At 43.8% G+C, this 27,398-nt stretch overlaps 1 protein-coding gene across 1 annotated transcript in view; it reads right to left on the minus strand.

Annotated features, from left to right (window-relative positions):
• MYO3A (myosin IIIA) overlaps positions 1 to 27,398 on the minus strand; it is a 215,349-nt gene that overhangs the window by 45,975 nt on the left and 141,976 nt on the right. The window contains exons 21-26 of the mRNA XM_034760222.1: positions 12,573 to 12,726; positions 11,299 to 11,387; positions 10,665 to 10,794; positions 8,791 to 8,870; positions 8,612 to 8,653; positions 8,011 to 8,088 (exon numbers count right to left, since the gene is read on the minus strand). Coding sequence (XP_034616113.1) covers positions 8,011 to 8,088; positions 8,612 to 8,653; positions 8,791 to 8,870; positions 10,665 to 10,794; positions 11,299 to 11,387; positions 12,573 to 12,726 — 573 coding nt within the window. The remainder of the gene's footprint in view (positions 1 to 8,010; positions 8,089 to 8,611; positions 8,654 to 8,790; positions 8,871 to 10,664; positions 10,795 to 11,298; positions 11,388 to 12,572; positions 12,727 to 27,398) is intronic.

Genomic DNA, 27,398 nt, shown 5'->3' on the forward strand with positions numbered 1-27,398 from the left:
TCATTGCTCTCACACAGGAAAATGATAAAAACCAAAAACCACTGTATCACCTGTGGGTGAACACGTCACAAAGCAACCACTTTGTATCTGATCTCTCTGTCATCTCCTCAAAGGAAACCTGCCCAACACTTTCAAAAGACAAACCTGGGAGCTTAAATTCATCACTTTGCTAGAAACTAAAAATCATGGTCTTAATAAAGATATTGGAATTATGTCTTATTACAACTATCTGTAACCCACTAGTCCCCTTTTTTTGTCCTATGACTACAAGGGTGTTAATGGGCCACTTCACCTTGAATGGTCCCTTAGAATATGTTCAAACTACTTACTAAACTATCTCTTTGACCTTGTATTTAGCTGTGACACTCTGAGGGCACATCTACATTTAAAATGCTGCATCAGTGCAGCTGCATTGCTGTAGCGCTTTAATGAAGATGCTCTAAGCTGATGGGAGAGAGAGCTCTCTCATTGGTGTGTTTAATCCACCTATCCAAGAGGCGGTAGCTATGTCGACAGGAGAAGCTCTCCTGCTAACATAGCGCTGTCCACACAAGCACTTATGTCAGTGTAATTTATGTGGCTCAGGTGTGTGGGTTTCTCACATCCCGAGTAAGTAGTTATACAGATATAGGGCTGTAGTGTAGACCCAGACCTCAGTACTTTTCCCAGACCTGAGACAGCTCTATGTAACTTGAAAGCTAGTGTCTCTCACCAACAGAAGTTGGTGCAATGAAATGTCTTGCTAGATTTGCTGTTAGTTCACAGAATCATAGAAATTACAGTGGAAAAACTAGGTTCTCTATTACTCTCTGTCCAGAATGTTAAAAAATATCACCCTAAAAATATCATCCTAATATGGCACTAGCGCATTATCTAGTTTATCTCCCTGTTAGTAATAGAAGATGCTTTATTCTGTTTCCTAAACAAAGTGTCTGTTATTCTTTGCTATTCTTTACCCTGAAAGTAAATAAAATATTTTCATAAGAGGCAGAAGCATAATCTGAGGCACCTTTATGTTTTTGCCAGAAGACGTGAATCAATGGGAGTTGGGAAAGCAGGATCAGGCCCCAAATTAGCCAGCTCAAAGTGCCTTGCTGGAGGAATTAGCATAAAGGAAATTTAACTGTACCTGTGGACTTTGGCAGAAGCTGTTTTCAAAGGTAGGTTCTTTATCAGCATTTGGAATATAGCATTTAAGAGCAAAACAACTTGGACTGCATTAACAGCATTTCATTGCAGTGATGCTTAAGGACTCTGCGATTGATTATTTTCTTTTATGTTCAATTCTGCATACACTCCTCTTCAGCTCTGGAACATGCATTACAATAGCAATGCTCTGCAGGGTATATGCATCATCGGCTGTGAATGCCCAGCTTGTTAGTCAATGTTAGCTTTTATACAGCCTCCATTACTGTAGTATCTGAGCATCTCACATTTTTAAATGCATTATCCTCCCAACTCCCCTGGGAAATAGGGAAGTGCCATTATCTCCATTTTACACATGTGGAACTCAGGCACAGAGATTAAGTGAGGTCCTACAGGAAGTCTGTGGCAGAGCAGGGAACTGAACTGGGCTCACTCTCGCCCCTGGACTATCCTTGCTCTTTCGTTATTCTGGTGGCATAATGCCTGAGTGTTGCACTGAGGGATTAATACCTAATTGTGATTATTCACAGGATTTCATTTGTTTTCAAAAATTATTATGATTTTGTGACTCCGTGTCATTATAATCTGCAAAGGAAGGAAAGACTCATCATAGCAATGTTCTGTGGAGGGGCTGGAGAGCATGGCCACGTATACGGCAAGGGAATGGCACTGACAGAGGAGAAGCCAGGGAGCTTGATTCAGTCCATCTCCTCTGCAGCCTCATCACTGAAGTTCCTGTGGAGCACCGGGTGGAAATGAAATCTGCCATCCTCTGCTCAGACCCTGAAAGGGGTCCAATACCATGAGTCCCTGTCCTCCCTTGTGTTTGTCATCCTTGAGGCAAAGCAGTCCAGGGTGGCACAGGGAGGTGTAATTTACATCATCTTGCACTTGAAAGCGTGAAGTCTGGGCCTGTGAGTAATTCTACTCCATCAAATGAAACATGAACCATCACATTACTCTAATCTAGGCATGTATACTGCACTCATCACTGTGGCATCTATGAACTTCACGAACTCCAACTGCACACCTATTGTCTTTGTGATTGATTGTCACTAAAATCACGCATGTGTGCACCTGGAGAGGAAAGTGGTTGCATTTTAAAAGCCGAAAAAAATGCTTACCTACCTTTCATAACTTATTTTTCGAGATGTATTGCTCATGTCAGTTCCAAGTAGGTGCGTACGCCCCGTGTGCATGATCATTGGAAGGTTTTTCCCTAGCGGTACCCATCGGATCGGCTGTGGAGCCCCCTGGAGTGGCTCCTTCATGGCTGTGTTTATGGGTCCCGACCCGCTGCATCTTCAGTTCCTTCTTGCCGGATACTCTGACAGAGGGGAGGCGGGTGGGTCTTGGAATGGACATGAGCAACACATCTCAAAAAACAACAATTACAAAAGGTAGGTAACCATTTTTTCTTCTTTGAGTGATTGCTCATGTCCATTCCAAGTAGGTGACTCCCAAGCAGTTCCCCGGAGGAGGGGTCGGTGTTCACCGAGTTGCAGACTGAAGCACTGCTCTACCAAACGCGGCTTTGTCTCTAGTTTGCTGTGTGATGGCGTAGTGCTACGTAAGGGTATGAATAGATGACCACGTCACCGCCCTGCAGATGTCCTGACTGGGGATCTGCGCCAGAAATGCTGCAGATGAAGCTTGCGCTCTCATGGAGTGTGCAGTCAGTGTTGGGGCTGGAATCTTTGCCAGGTTGCCTGATAGAGGCCATGATCCAAGAAGAGATTCATTGGGATGAGACTGGCAGACCTTTCATTCTCTCTGCAATGGCGATGAAGGGTTGTGTCGACTTCCTAAATGGCTTTGTCCACTCAATGTAAAAAGCCAGCGCCTGTCTAACATCTAGGGAATGGAGCCTGCATTCCCTGTCATTAGTATGTGGCTTTGAGAAGAACAGTGGTAAAAAGATGTCCTGATTTGCATGAAATAACCTTAGGGAGAAAAGCCAGATGCAGCCACAATTGTACCTTGTCCTTATAAAACACTGTATAAGGGGGCTCAGATATTAAAGCTTTGAGCTCAGACACTCTTCTGGCAAACATGATAGCCATGAGAAACACCACTTTCCAAGAGAGGTAAACCAGAGAACAAGTTGCTAGAGATTCGAAAGGGGGCCCCCCCATGAGCCTTGAGAGGACCCGGTTAAGGTCCCGTGGGGGGACCTGTTGCCGCACCCGGGGGTACAGTCTATCTAGCCCTTTAAGGAAGCGTCCAACCATGGGGTTAACAAATACTGACCGCCCCGCTGCGCCCGGGTGGAAAGCAGAAATATCTGCCAGGTGCACCTTGATTGACAAGTCTGCCAGCCCTTGCTGCTTTAAGCAGAGAAAATAGTCCAGTATAAAGGGGATTGAGGACTGCAGCAGAGGGGTGCCCTTCTGTGCGGACCAAATAGAGAACGTTTTCCACTTGGCTAGATAAGTGGCATGAGTGGAGGGCTTTCTACTGCCAAGGAAAACCTCCCTAACCAAATGGGAGCACTGGAGCTTTAACAGGTTTAGCCATGGATTTTCCATGCAGTGAGGTGGAGAGAGGCCGGGGGGGTGCTGAAGGTGGCCATGGAACTGCGTGATGAGGTCTGGACTCATGGGCAAGGTCATGGGTGTGTCCACCAAGAGGTTCAACAATGTGGAGAACCAGTGTTGGCGGTGCCACGTCGGCGCTATGAGAATCAATGTAGCCTTGTCCTGCCGGGCCTTGAGAGGACCTTGAGGATGAGACGGAATGCATACAGCAGGTGCCCTATCCACGAGAGGAGAAAGGCGTCCATTATTGAGCCGGTGCTGTGATTCAGGAAGGAGCAGAACTGCTGGCACTTCCTGTTGCCTCGTGTTGTGAGATCCCCACCTCAGGAAAATATTGCTGATGACGTCCGGACAGAGGGACCATTCATTGCCATGGAAAGATCTGCTGAGGCAATCAGCCAGTTCATTTTGTGCCCCCGGCAGATACGACGCCTCCAACTGTATTGAGTGGGTGATGCAAAAGTCCCACAACCTGAGGGCTTCCTGGCACAGGGGAGAGGAGTGAGCACCATCCTGTTTGTTTATATAGAACATCACTATTGTCTGTCAACACTGATACACATTTGCCCTGAAGATGGGCCTGAAATGTCTGGCAAGCTAGACGCACCACCTGTGCTCCCTGACATTGATGTGTAGTGATACCTCCGCTTGGGACCATAGGCCTTGTGTTCTGAGGTTGCCCAGGTGCGCTCCCCACCCCAGTGCTGATGCATCCATGACTAGTGACAGCAACCGCTGAGATTTGGAAAAAGGTACTCCCGCACAGACTGTCTGTGGATCGAGCCACCACTGGAGGGACTCGAGAGCTCAGGGAAAAAGCATGACCAGACTGTCCAGATGGTCCTGGTTTGGTCTATACGCTTGGGCCAGCCACAGCTGGAGGGGACGGAGGCACAGCCTTGCGTGCTGCACCACATAAGTGCATGCTGCCATATGCCCAAGTAATTTTAGGCAGTTTCTGGCTGTTGTGGTGGGGAACCGGTAGAGACCTTGTTTGATGGCGCTCATGGCTAGAAAACGAGACTCAGGCAGGCACACCGGGCCTGGGTGAAGTCCAGGAGGGCCCCGATGAATTCTGTTCTTTGAGTGGGAGCCAGTGTTGACTTCGCCCTGTTGAGGATGAGACTGAGATTGAGGAACATTGTACGTACCAGGTTCACGTGTTCCTCCACTTGGGCTCGGGACTGGCCCTTGATGAGCCATTCGTCTAGGTACAGGAAGACTTGCACCTGACGCTTTTGAAGGAAGGCCGCCACGACCGCCATGCACTTGGTGAACACCCAAGGTGCTGCCGATAGGCCGAAGGGGAGGACCATGAACTGATAATATGCGCTGCTGACCACAAATCGCAGAAACCATCTCTGGAAAGGGATTATGGAGATGTGGAAGTACCCATCCTTCAAGTTGAGGGTGGCGTACCAGTCCCCTAGATCCAGAGAGGGAATGATGGAGGCCAGGGAGACTGTGTGGAACTTCAATTTCTTCATGAATTTGTTGAGGTTTCGCAGGTCTAAAATGGGCCTGAGCCCACCTTTGGCCTTGGGGATTAAGAAGTAACAGGAGTAGAATCCCCTGCCCCGAACTCCAGGGGAACTTCCTCTACCGCCCCACCCCAACTGTAGGAGTGTTTGCACCTCCTGCACTAGAAGTTGCTCGTGAGAAGGGTCCCTGAAGAGGGATGGAGAGAGTGGGTGGGAGGGCAGGAGGGAGCAGAATTGGAGAGAATATCCCAATTCTACCATGCTCAGGACCCAATGGTCTGAGGTTATTTGAGCCCAGGCACGGTAGAAATGGGGTAGACAGTTCACAAAGGAAGGGGAAGGATCCAGGTATTGAACTGGTGCTCTGTCTTGGGCACATCTTCAAAAGTTTGGCTTTGCGCTTGAGGGCTGCTTAGCTGAGCCCTGCCCTTGGCTGGAGGAGGCCTGAGATGAGCGCCTCCTATTACTTCTGCCCCACTTCCTACTGTAGTCCTGTCTAGGAGGGGCAGGGTAGAATCATTGGGCAGCCTGGTGCTTAAATGGTTTTCTTTGTGGGGCTGGTGTTTGCAGCCCCAAAGACTTGAGGGTCACCCGTGAATCCTTAAGGCTATGCAGCCTCAAGTTTGTCTGCTCCGCAAAGAGGCTGGAGCAGTCGAAGAACAGGTCCTGAATTGTGTTCTGGACCTCATGCGGCAGTCTGAGACCTGTAGCCAAGAGCTGCGTTTCATAGCTATGGCTGTGCCCAGAGTGCGGGTGGCCGAGTCAGCTGAGTCCTGGTGACCTCCTCCAGAACCGCCCCAAACTCTGAGCAGGAGTCAGCTGGCAGCAATTCCTGGAATTTGGCCAGAGAGCCACAGGAATTATAAGCATAGCAGCTCAGGACCGCTTGCTGATTTGCTATGCGAAGCTGGAGCCCCCAGTGGAGTAGACTTTCCGACCAAAGAGGTCCAGCTACTTAGCATCCTTAGATTTGGGGGTAGGGTCTGATTGCCCCGGCACTCTTTGTGGTTCGCCGCCTCCACCACCAGGGTCTTGGGCTGTGGGCGGGTGAAGAGGTGCTTTGGAAGGCACAAAGTGTTTGCGCTCTATGCCCTTGGCTATTGGTGGGATAGAGGCGGGTGTGTGCCACAGCACCTTGGTGGTATTCTGTATGGTTCTGATGAGGGGCAGAACCACCCTCAAGGGCCCATCAGGGGCCAGAATATCCACCATGGGATCCGTATCCTCAGAGACCACCTCTGCCTGCAAGTTCAGGTTCTGGGCCACCCTCCCGAACAGGTCTTGATGGGCCCCAGTGTCCATAGCAGCCAGAGTGGTGGAGGTGCCTGCTACTGCCTCATCTAGGGAGGACGAGGATGATGCCCTCGGTCGCACAGGGTCCTCTTGCCCCTCTGGCTGGGGCTCCTTGCGCTGCTTGAGAGGTGCAGGAAATGGCAGCAGCTGCTTCGGTGCCAGTGCCTGTTCTGGTGCTGACGTCCTTGTCAGTCTGGGCTTGTGCATCCCTAACCCGGGGAGGCTCCTGTGCTACAGATGTGGCCGATGGTGGGATTCGCACCTCCGATGTCACCAACAGGACCATGGAATCCGTGCCTTGGACTTGGCGATAGGCCCACATGGTGTCCAGAAGGGCCACTGCGTCGGTCCCTGTCACTGCGGAGGCCAGGACATTACAGGCCCCGGCTGCCCTTTGTCTTGCCTAGGGTGGTGCTGGAACTGGTGCCGGGAGCGGGGCTGGCTCTGCCTGGAAGCATAAGAGTCCGCCTCTGACTCTGAAGAGAAGTCCGAATCTGACAAGGGTGGGGCAGATCGAGATGGTGCCAGGGATCAGTGCCGTGGTGAAGGTGATCGGCACCACATCCTAGTGGGCTTGCCCTTATGCCGGATTGGCGTCGGTGCCAAGGATGTTGCCAGTTCTGGAGCTGGAGCCTGAGCTGGCAAGTGTGCACCTGCCCGGGGAGTGGGAAACTGTGCCGTCATGGTGATCAACTCCCTGCCCGCCTCAAATGTGTCTGGTGTGGAGGGAGCATTCAAGTCCTCCTCCAAATCTTCCTGCCCCCTGTCAGTTCTCTTTTTCTTCTGTGGCACTGGCGATTGCAAGCGGTGCCTCACATTAGAGATGGTCCTCGGTGCTGGGGAATGGCAGTGCCGTGGCCCTTTGCATGAGTCCTTCCTCAGTGCCGAGGCTTCCCGTACCGAGACCTGGACGTTGTGCACCAAAGCGCCCGGTTGGACACCGCATGGGGCGGGTGGGGTTGAACAGCTGACTCCATTAGAAGGAGCTTTAAGCAAAAGTCCTGCTCCGTCTTAGTTCTGGCCTTAAAACCCCTGCAGATTTTACACCTGTCGGACTGGTGTCCCTCCCCGAGACACTTTAGACAGGAACTGTGTGGGTCTCCCTTCGGCATGGCTTCAGGCAGGACCCGCACAGCTTGAAGCCCTGAGACCGAGGCATGCTCCAGTCCCGGGACGGAAACAAAGTAGTGCGTGTGGGGGGGTAACCCTCAACTAAAACTTCAGCTAACTACTACACTTATAACTAACTAAAACTTTCAAACTATTTACAAGGAGAAAAAGAGAGTCCACTACGGAGTCACTTGCTAACACAAGAGAGGAGCTGTTCCAACAACCGTCACTGGTGGTAAGAAGAAAATGAAGATGCAGCGGGTCGGCAGGAACCTATATACACGGCCATGAAGGTGCCTCTCCAGAGGGCCCCACAGCCAACCCAACGGGTACTGCTAGGCGCGCACACACCTAGTTGGAATTTACATGAGCAAGCACTTGAAGAAGAACAATAAATATTAATTCTACTCCAGCATAACGTAAGAAAAGAGCTGGTGTCTTACTCTAAAATAAGAAGCGACTGTCTGTGTTTTCATATTGGTCGTCTCTCTTGGATGAGCTGTAGTATCTTCAGTTTCATTCTATACAGATCAAGAAAGAAAATGACACTTATCTTTACAGAGCCTGAGTTTATTTTGCAACATCCCAACAAAGTGCCCTTTAAAAGAACACCACTAATAAAAAGAAATATGTATTCTACACTGCAAAGGCTACTGAATAATCACTAGCAAAATCAGAATTGTTGCTCAAGCACGTTACACTACTTTGTCACATGCTACACACACACTCACACACACACAGACACACACACACACACATACTGAGGACACAGTTTGATAACTGAACATCCAGGTAACTGTCACAAATAATGTGATCAGAGGAGACTATTTATTTTTTATATCAAGGACTGCTGATGTCCTGAACATAATTTCAGCATCACTGTTATTTTGGTTATTCCCTACAGAACATGACCATACTCCACACAAATTAGAGAAAATATTTTTAATTTCTCCTTTTAACTATAATAGTAAAGTTAAGGAAATATTTTTTTCTGAAGTAGTTATAAAACTATAGTCAGAAAGAAGGGAAATTGTAGGTTTTTACCTCACGGAAGGAATACGAATTGCACAACACAAAGATATCCAGCTAAACAGAAAAGAAAATAGGAGAGGGAGAAAAACCAAGGAAGGGGTTACTTGCTTACTTTCAGTAGCAATAACAACATTGCCTTTGTCTACTTTAAATGAGGGTTCAAAACACTGCCATGAAATTAGGTTTCTTACCTTTGTACGACTGATTGATTTTTGGGGGGTCCACATCTGGTAGTTTATTGCACTTTTGCTTTTGGTATGTGCCAGGTTACCTAAGGAATGATGAGAGGAGACAATCTGCTAAAAAATTTATATTTCACTTACACTAAAAAAACACATTATCCATGTACCTGGTGGTACATCTATATAAACCCTTGCTCCTACGTGTCTCTTTATTTCCCTTCTAGCTTTTGGTACTGAACTTTGAGAAAGCCACAACCGTTCTGAGGAGATGAAACAAGGGCTCTACATTTCTTACTCTGCACTTACATGAAATGCTAAAGCAAACACAAAACAAAACACATCTGCCCCAATCAGGAAGCCACTCACTACAAACCTAATGCTCATAAGGCCCCTTCAGACTGCTGTAGCAGATAAAGTTGCCTTAGAGTAGGTGCAAAAATAATTTACATCCCTTTTAAGGCACTTTTCCACTGCCAGAATGATGCAAAGGGGTTTTAGTGTAAATGGAAACCAGTCCCTCTGGATCAAGCAAAATTCCCATTATGACTTCCAGAACTGGCTGCATTACAACAGTTTAAGCTGACATGGATCTTCTAAAGGAATATGGAAACGCCTTATGAACTTTTAGCAATTGCACTTTTGTGTTGATAGAATCAACCATTCTAGCAACTTAACATTGTTTTAGTTTCCAAAATGCTCTTTCTGGAGTCTGCAATGTACAAATTGTGCTCAGGAACTACAGTGGTGTGTGGACAAAACCTGGGTAGGCAGATACAAACATAATTCACTACTGACTAGTGTGGATTATGTGACCATATCAAGTACTACCTAACAATGTCAATAGATTTTTTTATTCTCTTTAAAACATTTTTTTAAAAAGCTCTCTCACTTTAAAAAATGGACCCACAATCCATATATTAATAACTCTTATATCCTGACAAAAGCCAAGGTCACAAAAACATTCAGAGATAAGTCTGCCACATCCTGATACTGCAAAGTTGTGCTTACAACACCGTCAGTCTCTGAACAGAGTGTAATCTTAAGGTCAGTGGGCCCAGTTCTACTAACAGATAGAGAGAGGCAACAGAAGTTGACTCAGAGGAAGTGCACCTTTGCACCTCATATATGTTTCACTCTACATGCATCCGAAGAAGTGGGCTGTAGTCCACAAAAGCTTATGCTCTAATAAATTTGTTAGTCTCTAAGGTGCCACAAGTACTCCTGTTCTTTTTGCGGATACAGACTAACACGGCTGCTACTCTGAAACTTTGCACCTCAGTGGGTTATAATGCCAGGATAAAATTGCACGTGAAGGATGTTGTGTCGCAGTGAACTCTGAATTGTCCTGCTTCTATTGACTTCAAATAGAACTGACTTGCTGTTCTTATTCAGGCAAAATTCCTTCTGTAATCAATAAGAGTTTTGCCTAAAAAAAGACTTCAGGTTACTGTAAGATACAATAAAATTTAGAGCATTATCTGTAAGACCTTCTCTACTATTCAGTCTAGCTTTCCTGTTCAATTAGAAATACAGCTCCCACATGATTGTACCGGTAACTGCAGGAGAAAACATATATATTTTCTGGCACAGGTGCATTGGAGCATATACAACACAATGTAAAAATATATCCTGTTTAAAAATGACAGAACATACTCTGATCATTAGTTCCATGGCACAGTATAAAGAGATGACACGAGATGACATTGGGTTTCTAAACTGTAATTTTGGAGAAACTTACGTATTCTGTTTAGTTTCTAGCATTGGATGAAACCCACCCCCGTTGTGTAATATCATTTGAGAGCCAGACAAAAACCAGGAGTGGTCAGTACTGAGAGGTTAGTTATCTGGATTAGAAAGATCTGCCACAATTACTGGTACATTACCTGTTCTGGTAAGAGGATGGGTTACCAGCTGTCTAGTCAGATTGTTTTCTGATGACCGCAACAGCAGCACAATGTCAGCTGGCAAGGTATTTCTGTTTTTGGCTAAGAATCCACTTGCATTATAAAGAACCTGTTTAAAAAGTGCATTTATAGTTATGCAGCTTTTCTTTATGCATCAGATACTGCTTACTACTGTAGCTTCAGGACTTTCGGAATGGTAGCCTAGTTGTAAGTACTCTAAAATGTGGCCTGTAATATGTCAACAGACATAACAGCTTTTCAGTCATAAGGGGCAGTAATTCAGCCTTCTCTTTTGGCCACTGCTAGCTTTAATTTTTAATATGTAGAGACATTAAGATGATAATCATGAAAGAAAAATGTGAAGATGGTGACTAATCCCTGCAGGAGTCATGAAACATTTGTTCTTCACAGTGTACAGGTATTTGCTGTACACTTAACATCTCTTCTTAGAGCTCTATTAACAGGGGAGATTTTCAAAGGCACCAGGGTCAGTTAAGTGCCCAGTTCTCATTGAAAAAAAATCAATGAGAGCTACGCATCTAACTCAGAGTTGTCTCTGAGAATCTCCCCCAACAGTGATAAAACAACAACAAATAAATTTACGTTCTCTTACCTTTCCTGCATAATGGTAAATCCCAAAGGTTAGGTCTACTCTTTTGGGTCTCCAAAAGTATTTTGACTTCAAGTTATCTTCAAATTTTTCTGTAAGCAGATACACAGTTTGTCTTACTGGAGTAATTGTACAAAAACAGTGATGAGTCCACAGCAGTTTGGATCAGGACTCAAGTAAGGAAACTAAACTGGCTTTTCAGGCAGATGCAGAAACAGACTCACCTTTTTTTTAAAGAGAAGGAGAAAGAATCATCAGGATGGCTGTATGGCTAAGGCACTGGACAAGGACTCAGTGGTTCTTGCGTCAATTATTGGCTCTGCTACAGACTTTCTGTGTGACCTTGGACAAATCACTTAATCCCTCTTTGCTTTACTTCCCCATTTGTAAAATGAGGATAATAATCCTTTCTATTTTACAGGGATGTTGCGAGGATAAATTAATTGATGGTTTTGGAGGCACTCAGTGATAGGGATTATATAAGTACCAGGATCGACAAAGAGCTCATATTACAGCTGCTGTTTGGCTATAAAAAACACATGGCAGTATTTTTGGCTGTTTTGTTTTGTGATGATCTGAGATCACACATAACCCTGATCCCGCTCTTTATATTTGTGGGTAATGACTGAAGTAAGGGTTTGCCTACACTGAAACTAGAACAAAATTCACTAAATCAGTTGTAACTCACATCTTGAGTTATTTCAGTGCAAGTTTGTGGGCAGACATTCTTATTCCAAAATAAGAGTGTCCACACACTGAGTTGTACTGAAACACTAAAGGTGTAAATTACAACAGTTTAGGGATTTTGGTTCCAGTTTGTATGTAGACAAGCCCTGACACAGTATTTGCTTTGTTTTAACATGAGACAGTTTCTGTGCCTTTGTGCCAGATTCATAGCCATTACCTTATAGAGTCAGAACTTCTTGACAAGAGATGGGTCAGACCAAAGCCCCAGATCCAAACACCTCTTTTTTAACCATAAAAAAGGGGTATTTGCAATCTGATCCTAGATCTGGACCCAAATTGGTCCTTATCTCCAAAACCTTGTATCTGAACATTCCTGAATTGCGGAGTGTTTGAAATCTGGACCCATCTCCTGCTTTTCATAAGAAGAAATATTAATTTCAGAGCTGGATCCAGTTCCCCTTCCCTGAAATGTACGTGGGAAGCTGGAACATGTTCACACTGAAAACATAGCTAACGACCATAAAAATATACTTTAAACAGAACTTTAAAACTTATGCCTCCTAAGACCCTCTGAAGTATAACATACCTACCTACAAGTGTCCGATCAGTTGCTCGCGGGAATCGACTTTCCTCATCAAGGAGAGACAATAAACCCATTGGTTTCTGGAGGAACATATCTAAGAGAGGCCGGTTGTCCTCATACTCTATAACTCTTGCATCAACACCTTCATATAGGTATTCATTCTGTAACAGGTGATAATATGCATGTTTCACCCACAAACACAGAGCCATTTCAGAATATGATTCACAAACTGACAGCTGAGTGGAATCATAATGACATAGAATAAACAATACCCAAGGGGCAAATGCATCAGTGTTTTGTAAGAAAGAATGTCACTTTGAATGCTGCAACACATGGCAATGCTATAAGCTTTAATATTGCGTGCCTCATGCTGTGTGTTTTGTAAAATCATATGCTTCCCATGTACACACAAGAACAAATAAACATAAACAAAGTCAAAGAGCTCAAGCTACCGCATTTGAGAGCAAGATAGAGACTTTATTGTCCTTCCACTGTTTACTCCACTAGTCTGTATTATAATAAAATTGTTCTGAAGTCATTTGGGGGCTTCGTTTATATTCCTACATTGCTTCATTATTCAGACCTATTGCCAGTACAATGGCCAAGATTTGTAAAAATGACTAGTCATCTTGAGACACCTTAAAAGGACCTGATTTTGAGAAGGCTGGAGCTTAGCACTTTCTGAAAATCAAAGCCCTATAAGGTGTCTAATCACTTTTGATAATCTAGGCCAGTGTATTCAATATGGTAGAAAACAAATCTAGTTTCTATGCTCAGGAATACAGAGATCTCAGACTTCTCAAGGTGATGAGAAAATCTACTAAGCAAACTCTGCAAACGTATCATGCCCTCAGCATTTTTAGTGCCTTTTCTTTTGTTTTTAAAGGCTTTTTTATAAATCAGGGAAAAGTAGCCAGATTTTTCTTTAATTCTCTTGCAGTCTGTTCCCTAAATCCACAAAACAGTCAATTAAGCCTTTTGATTCTCTTCACAAATCATTTTTTTATTCTAAAGAACAAAATCCTTTTCAGTTACCTTTAGTTTTACCATGACAGTTTTGTCTTAATAAGTGATGTCACCAATCCAGTGCTGCCTGTTTTCATTGCAAATACATTATCCTAGGGACTACACTGATTCCTGACAGATGGATAACATCCAACAATTGAAGTATCCTATAACTAAGCAGGAAGGTCCCTCTGTATATAATTCACCTTAGTCTGAAAGAGCTGGGGAATGGAGAAGGTAACACAGAGCATAGTTTGGAAAGCATTTTGAAAAGCACCACATATTGCATTACAACTAGAACAGTATGTCCTGAGACCTCTGATGACTTCGCCTCTCAGTCAGATGGAACCAAAAGTATAATCAACAAAATCAGAAATGCTGATATGACAAATAAGACCCAGATAAATATGATCTTCAAATACATCTGAAAAGAGACTATAGAATGCCTGCTACAATCATACTTTTGGCCAGATTTACTTAATTTCTTCTAGCTTCCTAGACTTTTGCACTTGATTGTGACTCTGACTACATGCCCGCACAAGGAAATAAGATGTGAACCCCTAATACAGCACTATGTGGGATAGTCATATCTTGGGGTCATAACCACATGAGATTAAGCCCTTTTTACCCTGCCCAGGGGCAGGTGGGTGGGGAGCAGTGTGAATATATGGAGTCTTGGCTTCATCCCCTCACTCATTAGTCTGAGTCATGAGGCCAGTGCAGGAGAGGAGCATAATCAGATACCAGTGCAGGCTAGCAGTAAATTAGTATACCTTCAGGAGCAAGGAGGCTGCAGAGGAGGAATTGTGACTGAGAGGTATGTTTATGAGTCACAATGTCTCCCAAGGATAATCCTGGCATGGGGCAATTTACACACCAATAAAAATATAAGCAAGGCCATACTGGGTCAGATCAATGGTCCATCTACCCAGTACCCTATCGTCCGCCAGTGGCCAATGCCAGACGCTTCAGAGGGCATGAACAGAACAGGGCCGTTATTGAGTGATCTGATGTCCAGTCCCAGCTTCTGGCAGTGAGAGGTTTAGGGATACCCAGACAATGGGGTTGCATCCCTGACCATCTTGGCTAATAGCCATTGATGGACCTGTCCTTCAGGAACTTTTCTCATTCTTTTTTGGACCCAGTTATACTTTTGACCTTCATAACATCCCCTGGCAATGAGTTCCATGGGTTGACTGTGTGTTGTGCGAAGAATTACTTTCTTATGTTTGTTTTAAACCTGTTGCCTATTAATTTCATTGGGTGACCCCTGGATCTCGTGTTATGTGAGGGGTAAATAACACCTCCTTATTCACTTTCTCCACACCATTCATGATTTTATAGATGTCTATTATATCCCTCAGTCATCTCTTTTCTAAGCTGAACAATCCCAGTCTTTTTAATGTCTCCTCATATGGAAGCTGTTCCATACCCCTAATCATTTTTGTTGCCCTTCTCTGTACTTTTCCCAAATCTAACGTATCTTTTGTGACCAGAACTGCACGCTGTGTTCAAGGTGTGGGCGTACCATGGATTTAAATAGTGGCATTATGCTATTTTCTGTCTTCTTAGCTATCCCTTTCCTAATGGTTCCCAACAGTCTGTTAGCTTTTCTGACTGCCACTGTATATTGAGCAGATGTTTCCAGAGAACTATCTACAATGACTACAAGATGTCTTCCTTGAATGGCAACAGCTAATTTAGACTCCATCATTTTGCATGGATAGTTGGGATTATGTTTTCCAATGTGCATTACTTTGCACTTATCAAATTTGAATTTCATTTGCCATTTTGTTGGCCAGTCACCCGGTTTTGTGAGATCCCTTTGTAACTCTTCCCAGTCAACTTTGGACTTATCTATTTTGAATAATTTTGTATTGTCGGCCAACTTTGCCACCTCACTGTTTACCTCTTTTTCCAGCTCATTTATGAATATGTTGAACAGCACTGGCCCCAGTACAAATCCTGGGGAGACCTTGCTATTTACCATTCTGAACTGTGAAAACTGACTGTTTATTCCTACCCTTTGTTTCCTATCTTTTAACCAATTATTGATCCATGAGAGGACCTTCCCTCTTATCCCATGACTCCTTACTTTGCTGAAGTACCTTTGATGAGGGACCTTGTCAAGGGCTTTCTGAGAGTGAAACTACACTATATCCACTGGATCACCCTTGTACACACATTTGTTGAAACACTCCAAGAATTCTAGTAGATTGGTGAAGCATGATTTCCATTTAGACAAGTCATGCTGACTCTTCCCATCATATTGTGTTCATAAATATTTCTGATAATGCCATTCTTTGCTATAGTTTCAACAAATTTGCCTGACAGTGAAGTTAGGTATACTGGCCTGTAATTGCCAGGATCACCTTGGGAGTCTTTTAAAAATCAGCATTATGTTAGCTATCCTCCAGTCATCTGGTACAGAGTATTATTTAAACAATAGGTTACATACCACAGTTAGTAGTTCTTGGGGGAGGGATAGCTCAGTGGTTTGAGCATTGGCCTGCTAAACCCAGGGTTGTGAGCTCAATCCTTGAGGGGGCCACTTAGGGATCTGGGGCAAAATCAGTACTTGGTCCTGCTAGTGAAGGCAGAGGGCTGGACTCGATGACCTTTCCAGAGATAGGATAATTTCATATTTGAGTTCCCTCAGAACTGTTGAGTAAATACCAGCTGGTATTGGTGACTTATGATTGTTTAATATATCAATCTGTTCCAAAACCTCCTCTACTGAAACCTCAATCTGGGACAGTTCCCCAGATTTGTCACCTAAAAAGAATGGCTCAGGTGTGGGAATCGCCCTCCCATCCTCTGCAGTGAAGACTGATGCAAAGAATTAATTTAGCTTTTCTGCAATGGCCCCATCTTCCTTAAGTTTGCTCCTGTAGCACCTCAATTTTCCAGTGGCCCCACCAACTGTTTGTCAGGCTTCCTGCTTCTGATGTACTAAGGAAAATTGTTGCTGTTAGTTTTGTGTCTTTTGCTACTGTGGCAAGGCACCCCCTTTACTTTGTCAGCATCAGCGTTCCTCTCTTTGGCGGTGGGGGCCCGGAGTAAATCAGTCCAACTCTGAAGGTTTTTAATGATTTGCTCTGGTTTATTTTTTCAGTATTTACAAGGTGGGCCTCAGAGTAGGCCCAACTACTTCAATTAAGCAAAAAACCAAACTCACAACACAAAATAAATATATTTCCCTGTCCCCTTTCCGGGGCGGAAGGAACAATCAGTTTCATACATACAGAATGGGAAGAGACTGTCTAGGAAGGAGTACGGCAGAAAGGGATCTAGGGGTTATAGTGGACCACAAGCTAAATATGAGTCAACAGTGTGATGCTGTTGCAAAAAAAGCAAACATGATTCTGGGATGCATTAACAGGTGTGTTGTGAGCAAGACATGAGAAGTCATTCTTCCGCTCTACTCTGCGCTGGTTAGGCCTCAGCTGGAGTATTGTGTCCAGTTCTGGGCACCGCATTTCAAGAAAGATGTGGAGAAATTGGAGAGGGTCCAGAGAAGAGCAACAAGAATGATTAAAGGTCTTGAGAACAAGACCTATGAAGGAAGGCTGAAAGAATTGGGTTTGTTTAGTTTGGAAAAGAGAAGACTGAGAAGGGACATGATAGCAGTTTTCAGATATCTAAAAGGGTGTCATAAGAAGGAGGGAGAAAACTTGTTCACCTTAGCCTCTAAGGATAGAACAAGAAGCAATGGGCTTAAACTGCAGCAAGGGAGGTTTAGGTTGGACATTAGGAAAAAGTTCCTAACTGTCAGGGTGGTTAAATACTGGAATAAATTGCCTGGGTTGTGGAATCTTCATCTCTGGAGATATTTAAGAATAGTTTAGATAAAGGTCTATTAGGGATGGTCTAGACAGTATTTGGTCCTGCCATGAGGGCAAGGGACTGGATTCGATGACCTTTTGAGGTCCCTTCCAGTCCTAGAATCTATGAATCAATGAATTATGCTGGCTTCTGGTTGCCAGTCCTTCCCCAAACAGAAGTTAACTTGATGTTTCCTCTCAAGGGGGGAGAGCAGCCTTCCACCCAGGAGAAGCCTTTTCTCCCTGCTGCTCCTAACTCTGCTGCAGCTTGTTTCTCATCCCTCCCTCCCTCCTTCCTCTCTCTCTCTCTCTCTCTCTCCAGAAGAGAGGTTTTTAAAGGTCACTGGCAGCCTTTAATTGGCCACAGGTATCCCTAATTACCGTGAAGTAACCTCTTTTCAGTTCACCATTCTAGGGCTGATACACTTGCCTTCCACCAGTCGCTTACAGCTGTCACTTCTGACTTTGTCACGCTAGTAGCTCTTCACATTCTTTTTTGACCTGCCTAATTATACTTTTACACTTGACCTGCCAGAGCCTATGCTCTTTTCTGTTTTCCTCAGTAAGATTTTTAAAGGATGTCTTTTTGTCTCTAACCACCTTTTTTGCTCTGTTGTTTAGCCATGGTGGCATTTTTGGGTCCTCTTACTGTTTTGTTTTAATTTGGGGTTTACATTTAGTTTGAGCCTCTATGATGGTGTTTTAAATAGTTTCCATGCAGCTTGCAGGCATTTCACTCTTGTGACTGTTCTTTTTGATTTCCATTTAACTAACGTCCTCATTTTATGTAGTTCCTCTTTTTAATGTTAAATTCTAGTGTGGTGGGTTTCTTTGGTATTTCCCCCCCTAAAAGATGGATAAATTTAATTACATTATGGTCATCATTAATGAGCGGTTCAGCTATATTCACTTCTTGGACCAGATCCACTATGCCACTTAGGACTAAATCAAGAATTGCTTCTCCCCTTGTGGCTTCCAGGAGTAGCTGCTCCAAGAAGCAGTCATTAATGGTGTCTAGAAATTTTATCTGTGTCCCATCCTGAGGGGATAGTTGAAATTCCTCATCGTTATTGGGTTTTCTGTTTTTGCAGCCTCTCTACTCTCCCATGGAATTTAACAATTACTCTCACCAGGTGGTCTGTAGTACATTCCTACTGCTATACTGTTGTTGTTCAAGCATGGAATTTCTATCCATAGGGACTCTATGGTGTAGTTTGATTAATTTACAATTTTTATTACAGTTGACTCTATGCTTTCTTTTACACATAGTACCACTTCCCAACAAGCAGGACCTATTCCATCATTCCTATATATTTTGTATCTTGGGTATTACTGTATTCCGCTGATTACCATCATTCCACCAAGGTTCTGTAATCTTTGATCAGGCCTGTAGTTGCCCCAAGATTGAGATGTTAGGTTCAAGCACGAGGTGTTATCACTAAGGACGCTTTTACTGTCAACAGTCTATATGTAAATAAATAATAATTATGATAATCTGTTTCTGTTGATTATGACAGAAAAAGGAGTAAATATTTCATGACACTGATGCATCCTTAGACGAGCATTCCTGGGCAACATCTCCAATTATTAGTTTTTCTAAAACTCTAATGCTCATTAAAGGAGACAGTTTAACAACACTGGAAACTGAACTCTGATTTAAGAGTAAATGGAACGTCCATAGCTACACAGTATGAGAACAGCAGCACAAGCTTCCCTATACTGCCTTCATATGCCTCAATCCTGACCTGGAAGGACCACATGGGCAGTTTAAGCCTTCGTGATCATTCAGTTTTCTGTTTCTCTATTAAGACTGCCAAATGGAGTGCCAATAAGTGCCAATGGTTTTCGTGATGTCTACCAGGATATGGAACAAATACATTAAATCACTTCACATAATGAATGATGTCAGGAAGCAAAAAACTTCCAGTCACTATGGAGCTGGGTTAGATTTAAATTAGTGACCTAACAGTGAAAGACTCTATATTATCAATCCCTCATGCAATACTGCTCCCTCCACCATATTATGATGAAATATGAGGCAGGAGAAAAAACTAATATGACAAGTATTATAAAGCTATAATGAAAGAGATTTTATTTGTATTAATTTCTAACATGCCATAAACCAGGCACTGAGTCAGCTGCAAGCCCCAGTGATGTTTCACAGCATCTGAATTCCCTAAAATAGTTTCTACTCATTGAGAGGATATCACACAATTCACAAGACAATATTCACATAGATAGGATGTCACAAGGAATGACTGCACTATATTGGAGTATGTGGGCTCTTATTTTATGCTGTGTCTACTGTGATCAAACTAGGTAATATTACCCTGTGCAGATTTGCTGCACTTAAATCAATAGGGACAATATTATTAAATGAAGTTGTAATTTTGTTTTGTACTAATAGAAAACAACAGGGTCATGAAGTAATGCCACTTTGTTGATTTGATGATATGAAGTCCCCTTAGTTTAAAGATTAATTTTAGGAACTTATTCAGAACCTGCCTTTTACCATCTTACTAAAGCAAAAGATGCAATTGTAAAATTAAAAATAAATGTGAGAGACAAGGTGGGTGAGGTAGTATCTTTTACTGGACCAACTTCTGTTGGCAAAAGAGTCAAGCTTTCAAGCTACACAGAGCTCTGCAGACCTGAAGAAGAACTCTATGTAGCTTGAAAGCTTGGCTCTTTCGCCAACAGAAGTTGGTCCAATAAAAAAATATTACCTCTTCCACCTTGTCTCTCCAATATCCTGGGACTAATACAGCTACAACACCACCGCAAACAAAAATGAATGTTGCACATGCCTTATCCAAAAGCACATTAGGTTAGAGTACCAATGCATTTATCATCTGTATTAGCGTGCATCAAATTCCACTGGCATGCTCATATAATGGGTCACAACGAGAAGGGCAGTCTTCTGAACTATATTGTGCCAAGCATCACAATTCATATCTTTGCTAACACAATACAACCAGTGCTGAAATAACCAGAATTTATGGAAAAACAGAAAAGCTGTCCATCTGGCCAATACCACCTAGATCCCCTCTATGAAGATTCCTATCATTCCTGCATGGAGAGGAAAGTCAGCTCCCTCCACTGTAGTGTCACTTCCCTGGACCACACAGACCCCTTTCTGCAGGGTCAAGTGAAAACATGCTTTGTCCTCCCACAGTCCCAAGGTCCATGGAAATGCTGGCAGCTTGGGCCCGTCTCCGGGCAGGAGAAATTTCCTCTTTAGGGCACTTCCTAGGCTGCTGAGGCTGTATTTCGCTTCGCAAAGCACAATGGTTTATGTTAAACAGTAAGTTCTTTTGTTCTCAACTTTACAGAAGTACACAAACTAGCTGCAGCAGGCAACTCTCTGCTCTAACAGGCATTCTGAGCCCAACGCTGCTAGGTGAAGAGTGACCCTTCAGCCTCACTTACTACCCTTACACAACAAAACAAGCTACTCCACACACAGGCTGGGAGGGAAGCTCTGGCAGCATAGTGCCTTCAGAATCATGGAGTTAGAGACCAAGATGTTGGGCCAGAGACACAGTGTTTCTGTGTGGATGGCCCTGCCTCCTGTCAATCCCCAGGACCTGCAGAGTTGAGGGGCAGTTCATTGCACATCTTGCAGGGTTTGTTCTCCTTGATTCAAGACAATTCTACGATTAGACCCTCACAAGGTTTCCCCCTACTTTTTCCCCCCAGCCTCTATCTACCTCTGACCCAAAGCTATATCCTGACTTAAACATAGTGGGACAAATTATTCTTTATTGTTACCCCATTTATGTCAAAGGGATGGATTTCAATCCAGATTTCCTATTTCTCACCTGTAGATTAGAAAAATTCCCCTCTCGCAGTTGCCATACAATTAGTCATGTGTAGAGATGGTGTGAACAGCTACTGTCAGATTGAGTACGTCCTCAGTCTTTGGATGTGCTGAACTAACATTCCCTGGGTCCTTGGCCACATCCCCTCTCTGGCCAGTGACTTCAGCTTTTGGGGCTTTACTAATTGGGTCCATGCTCCCCAGTAGAGTAGTTTTACACCTTACACTGCTGTGATCCTCTCACCCCTGGCTAGACTTTCTGCCAACAGGATGATGTTCATCTGGTGATCCATCGGCAGAATCCAGGAGTGAATCTGGCCCACTATTTGCAGAGAATTTAAAAAAATGTTCCTCAAAATAAAGAGGCAGCACTTATCCCAATCTTCATTTCTTCCACTCAGAAAGCCTGGGAAAGAGACCAGCCTTACACTGTGCCTGTAGGGTTAACAAATGGAGTCTGTTAGACTGGTGGGAAAAGTGAAGCTCAGAACTGAAGACCTTCTTCCCTTGCTATCAGCCCCACATCGTTACATTTAGAGACTGTTAGCCCAAGTGCCTGTGCTGACCTCAATTTCCATGGCAGCTCATGGAAAGAGAATTGGGGTCTCATATAAACAGGAATGAAACAAGCCACTTAAAGGAAGAATTAGATCTGTACCTTATTTACATACAGTGCCAAAGATGTGCAATAATATGTACAAAAATATAGGTGGATACTTCCCTGTTATGAAGAGCTTACAATGCACATGGAGAAGGCGCTGCTTTTCAAATGGAAGTATGTTTATATCAGGGGTCGGCAACGTTCGGCATGCGGCTCGCCAGGGTAGCACCCTGGCGGGCCGGGCCAGTTTTATTTACCTGCTGACGCGCCACGGTTTGCCGTCCCGGGCCAATGGGGGCGGCGAGAAGCAGCGCGGGCAAGTGATGTACTGGCCGCGGCTTCTCGCCGCCCCCATTGGGCCGGGACGGCGAACCAGTGGGGGCCGCGCTCGGCCGAACCTGCCACGTCAGCAGGTAAATAAAACTGGCCCGGCCCGCCAAGGTGCTTACCCTTGCGAGCCGCGTGCCGAACGTTGCCGACCCCTGGTTTATATGTAATATCATTTTTCAGTTTTGAAATTTATTTTAGAGCCCATTAAATATGCCAGTGTGACAATGCTAAAAATGCTAAAAACCAAAGCCCAAGTCACTTCATCTTTCTGTGCATGCATTTCCCTAGCTGAAAAATGGAGATGATACTTCCTTCCTTTGATGTCTAATGATGAAAAGCACTATATAAGAGCTACGTATTATCATTATGATCATCAGCCCTAGTTATTATCCCTGGAACTGGTACAGCATAGGCAAAGGCAGCACAGACTACCCCAGAAATGTGCTACCTCCATCAGCGTAGGAATAATTTAGTCTTCCATGTTCATTCAGTTATTGGCTTCATTTCTCAGATTGCCAAAAAGCAAGCCACTTAAATCAATTGTGGTGTTGGTTTTTGTTATGAAGATGCCTGTTCAGTGAGAACTGGACTAAGACCAACCCACTTGATCTAGGCCACCAACCACACAGAGATATGTTCAATTTCAACCACTTTGACCTGGTGTGAAGTTGATCAAATAATCTGGGGAAGAGGGAAGGACTCATATATTGACATTTAGAAGAATGAAGGGAGAAAAACTGTATTGTTTAATTTTGTACAACACGGTGATAAGTGCTATATAAAAGCCTAAGATAGAAGGGAAATACTCCCACAGATGTTTATAGACCCAACCACCATTCAGTCCCTTTGCATTTTTCATTTGCAAATTGATAAATGTATTCCATTAATTATCTAGGATTATAATTTAAAAAGAAACCACACATATGCACACAAAACCACTAAGGATTCAGTCAAAAAACAATGCTATTCACATTTTACAAAAGATATGCTGGCACATTGCTTTATGCCAAAATTCAGTTGGCTGTAAGCATTCTGGAGGCTCGGAACTCAAAGAGTTGGAGGAATCTAAATGGCCCATGATTACATTATTTATTTCTCCCCCTTTGAATATCTTAAATGAGAAATGAAAGTTGTAGAGCAGATGTGCCTATCATAGCTTAAATGTGTTTAGGAAATGTTACACAAATTATGGTAGTTCATTGTGCAAAACAAAGCACCACTATATACACAAAGGAAATCACAGACATTTATAAAGATTTACACATCCACATAGCTTTTAGACTGAGGATTTTTTCATGACTTTTGAAATCTATACTTTTCACCACTTCTTTAGATTATTATAGAAGAGACTGAATTTGCATGATTTGTAATAGCATTGAAGGCCACAGTTGAAATCTATAAAGCTTTTAGCTTATGATACGTTCAACTGGAAATGAGAATAAAACACCTCACTTCCAACAAGAGAAGTCAATGCAATGCCCTCAGTTTCTGCTGGTAATTGTCTACTACTAACCATAACGTCTACATATCAGTATTGAAATCACATGTTACAAATTAAGACCTTTGACCATGCAAATCCTTACACATGTGTAAAGTCAGCTGTGTACATAAGTGTAGATTTAGTGTCAGACTGACCAATTTGTACAAGTTATTGATCTGTACATGAACATAAATATTGAATTTCTGAACTTTAAATTTTATTCATTAATGAATTTTAAAATGGTATTTTGCTTCTTCCGAATGTAGAGATATAAGCAACATAATATTTTATACTTTTCTTTCTCCTTTTCGTATGCTGACTTCTGAAGAAAGGGATATTGTAAACTTCAGTTAACAATCAGAGCATATCATATCAGTGCTAGACTTAGCAGATCCCATACAATTAACATTTAAGATGCTGAACCACCTACTTTCTACATGATTGTTCTTGTGACATGGAACTGAAGTAATGTGCATGTCCCAAGCAGGGGAGAAGGGGATGTGTTATAATGGCCATTAATTATATTGTGAACTGTCCTTGAGCAACAGCCTTGCAATCAGTGACAACCTTATACTGAGATCACACTAGTCACTTCCTGGTTTTAAAATGATAGGGTTTGATACCCAACTTTGCACTAATTTTTGTCTGTAGAGTTAGTTATGCATCACTTCAGCAGTAACCCCAGAGACTACTTTGAATACCCTGCAAGATAATGTAAGGAAGTTTGCTATAGTATCAGGCCTGTTCTGATCCCTTTTAAATGTGGAACACACAACACACACACACAAGCTTATTAAACTAAGGGTATGTCTACACTACAAAATTAGGTCGATTTTATAGAAGTCGATTTTTAGAAATCGATTTTATACAGTTGATTGCGTACATCCACACTATGCACATTTAGTCGGCAGAGTGCATTGTGGGTAGCTATCCCACAGTTCCTGCAGTCTTCGTTGCCCATTGGAATTCTGGGTTAAGCTCCCAATGCCTGATGGGGCAAAAACATTGTCACGGGTGGTTTTGGGTACATGTCATCAGTCGCCTCTCCCTCCATGAAAGCAACGGCAGACAATTGTTTCACGCCTTTTTTCCTGAGTTACCTGTGCAGACGCCATAGCACGGCAAGCATGGAGCCTGCTCAGCTCACCGTCACCACTGCTGTTGCGAGCTGGAGGTTTCTGCCTCAGGCTGCTCTCCCAGCCGGTAGCACCGTGCGGTCGCACCTACCCCAGCCTACCCCTTACTCCCATGGTTCATGAAGCCTGGACAGTAGTAAGGAGGTTTTCAACTATAGGCTGAGCAATTGCAGAATGGTGGTATAATGTGCCTTTGGATGTTTAAAAGCTCGCTGGTGCTGTTGGTCAGACCTCAGCGCAACCAACATTCCCACTGTTATTGCTGCTTGCTATGTGCTCCATAATATCTGTGAGAGTAAGGGGGAGATGTTTATGGTGGGGTGGGAGGTTGAGGCAAATTGCCTGGTGTCCAATTTTGAGCAGCCAGACACCAGGGCGATTAGAAGAGAACAGCAAGATGCGCTGCCCATCAGAGAGCCTTTGAAAACCAGTTTCATGACTTGCCAGGCTTCGGTGTGACAGTTGTGTGTGTTGTTTGTTGATTTTAATTCCCTGTAAGCCAACCACCCTCCCCCCTTTGAAATAAAGTAACTATTGTTTTGAAACCATGTATTCTTTCTTTATTAATTAAAAAAAAGAGAGATAACAGACAAGGTAGCCGGGGTGGGGTGGGGGTGTAGGGAAGGACAAGGCCACATTGCTTATTGTAGCCACACTAAAAATCAAACAGTTTGAATTACAGCCTTCTGTTGCTTGGCCATCTCTGGAGTGAAGTGGCTGGGTGCCTGGAGCCTCCCCCCGCGTTCTTCAGCATCTGGGTGAGGAGGCTATGGAACATGGGGAGAAGGGTAGGCGGTTATACAGTGGATGCAGCGGGGGTCTGTGATCTTGTTGGCTTTCTTGCAGCTCCAAGAGATGCTTCATCATATCCGTTTGCTCCCCAACAGACTCTTTATCATGTCTGTTTGCTCCCTCATTAGCCTCAGCATCGCATCCTGCCTCTGCTCTTCACGCTCACTTAATTCTTTCCTGGCCTCTGCCACTGAATGCTTCCATGCATTAAACTGTGCCCTATCAATGCGGGAGGACTGCATGAGCTCAGAAAACATGTCATTGTGAGTGCATTTTTTTTGCCTTCTAATCTGTGATAACCTCAGGGACGGAGATGATAAGGGGAGCGTAGAAACATTTTATGCTCTACGATTCTGGGGGAACTGTATGGTCACCTGTGCTGCTGAGTTTGCCACGCAGACCAAACAGGAAATGAAATTCAAAAGTTCCCGGGGCTTTTCCAGTGTACCTGGCTAGTGCATCAAAGTTCAAAGTGCTGTCCAGAGTGGTCACAATGGAGCACTCAGGGATAGCTCCCGGAGGCCAATACCGTTGATTTGTGTCCGCACTACCCCAAATTCGACCCAGCAAGGTTGATTTTAGCGCTATTCCCCTTGTTGAGGAGGAGTACAGAAGTAGATTTTAAGAGCCCTTTAGGTGGACGGAACAGAGTTGGTTGTGTGGACGCAGTCATTTTTAAATCAACCTAACGCAGCTAAATTCGACCTAACCCGATAGTGTAGACCAGGGCTAAGGGATAACACAAGAACATTTGTGTCAACTCATGCCTGGCCAGCAGTCTACATATAAAGATACCCAAAGGAAACTGAAGGCAGATTACACTTGAATAGAGTGGAGCCCAAGGCAAGGTAAGTATATTAAAGGTGGGTAGTAAAGAAGATGGAGAGACTGGGAACCTTTGTGTCTGAGGCCTGGTCTATACTACCCGCCTGAATCGGCGGGTAGAAATCGACCTCTCGGGGATCGATTTATCGCGTCCCGTCGGGACGCGACAATCGATCCCCGAATCGGCGCTCTAACTCCACCAGCGGAGGTGGTAGTAAGCGCCGCCGACAAAAAGCGGCAGAAGTCGATTTGCCGCCGTCCTCACAACGGGGTAAGTCGGCTGTAATACGTCGAATTCAGCTACGCTATTCACGTAGCTGAATTTGCGTATCTTAAATCGACTCCCCGCTGTAGTGTAGATGTACCCTGAGTACACCTTTGAACATGGATGTCTGTCAACTGCAAAGCCCTTTGTCCTGCAGTGAACAGAATGATGGTTCAATGCTAATTACAGAAGCGTCTGTGTTAAATAGCTGAGGAGCATCTGCTGTGAAAATTCTGTGTTTGGTTACAAAATTTCTCTTCTTTTATGGCTTTTCTATACTTGATAGTTAACACAGATTAAGGTAGGATGTGAATTTAAAGTGCAGTAGTTTTTTCTGAATAACTCCACTGTGTGGACACTCTTATTCCAGAAAGAAGTGTAGCCTCGTTATCGTTTCCCCAGATGTTGACTTTTTAATACAGGGAAGTGGCAGATAATGGTTGGCTCCTTTGGTGGACTGAGCTTGGTTGCCTGAGAGTATTACTATTGTGACTGATGCATGGAGATATTCCAGGGTGGGTGATAGAGCCTCCTTTCACAAGATTTTTAAACTGCTTATTCCAGAATAAGAGTGTCTACACATGGCATTAATTAGGAACAGTTAATCAAGGACAAGCCCTTCCATATGGTAGACAAGCCCTTACATATGGTGGAATGTCCTAGTAGTTGCACATTCTGCATGCTTTAATCTGCAGGGCAGACAATGGCTTTAAGACTTCTGTAATAGTTAATTTTCACATTGCTTTCTAGCATAC

The sequence above is a fragment of the Trachemys scripta genome, chromosome 2, assembly GCF_013100865.1.
Source record: "Trachemys scripta elegans isolate TJP31775 chromosome 2, CAS_Tse_1.0, whole genome shotgun sequence".
Classification (NCBI taxonomy): domain Eukaryota; kingdom Metazoa; phylum Chordata; order Testudines; family Emydidae; genus Trachemys; species Trachemys scripta.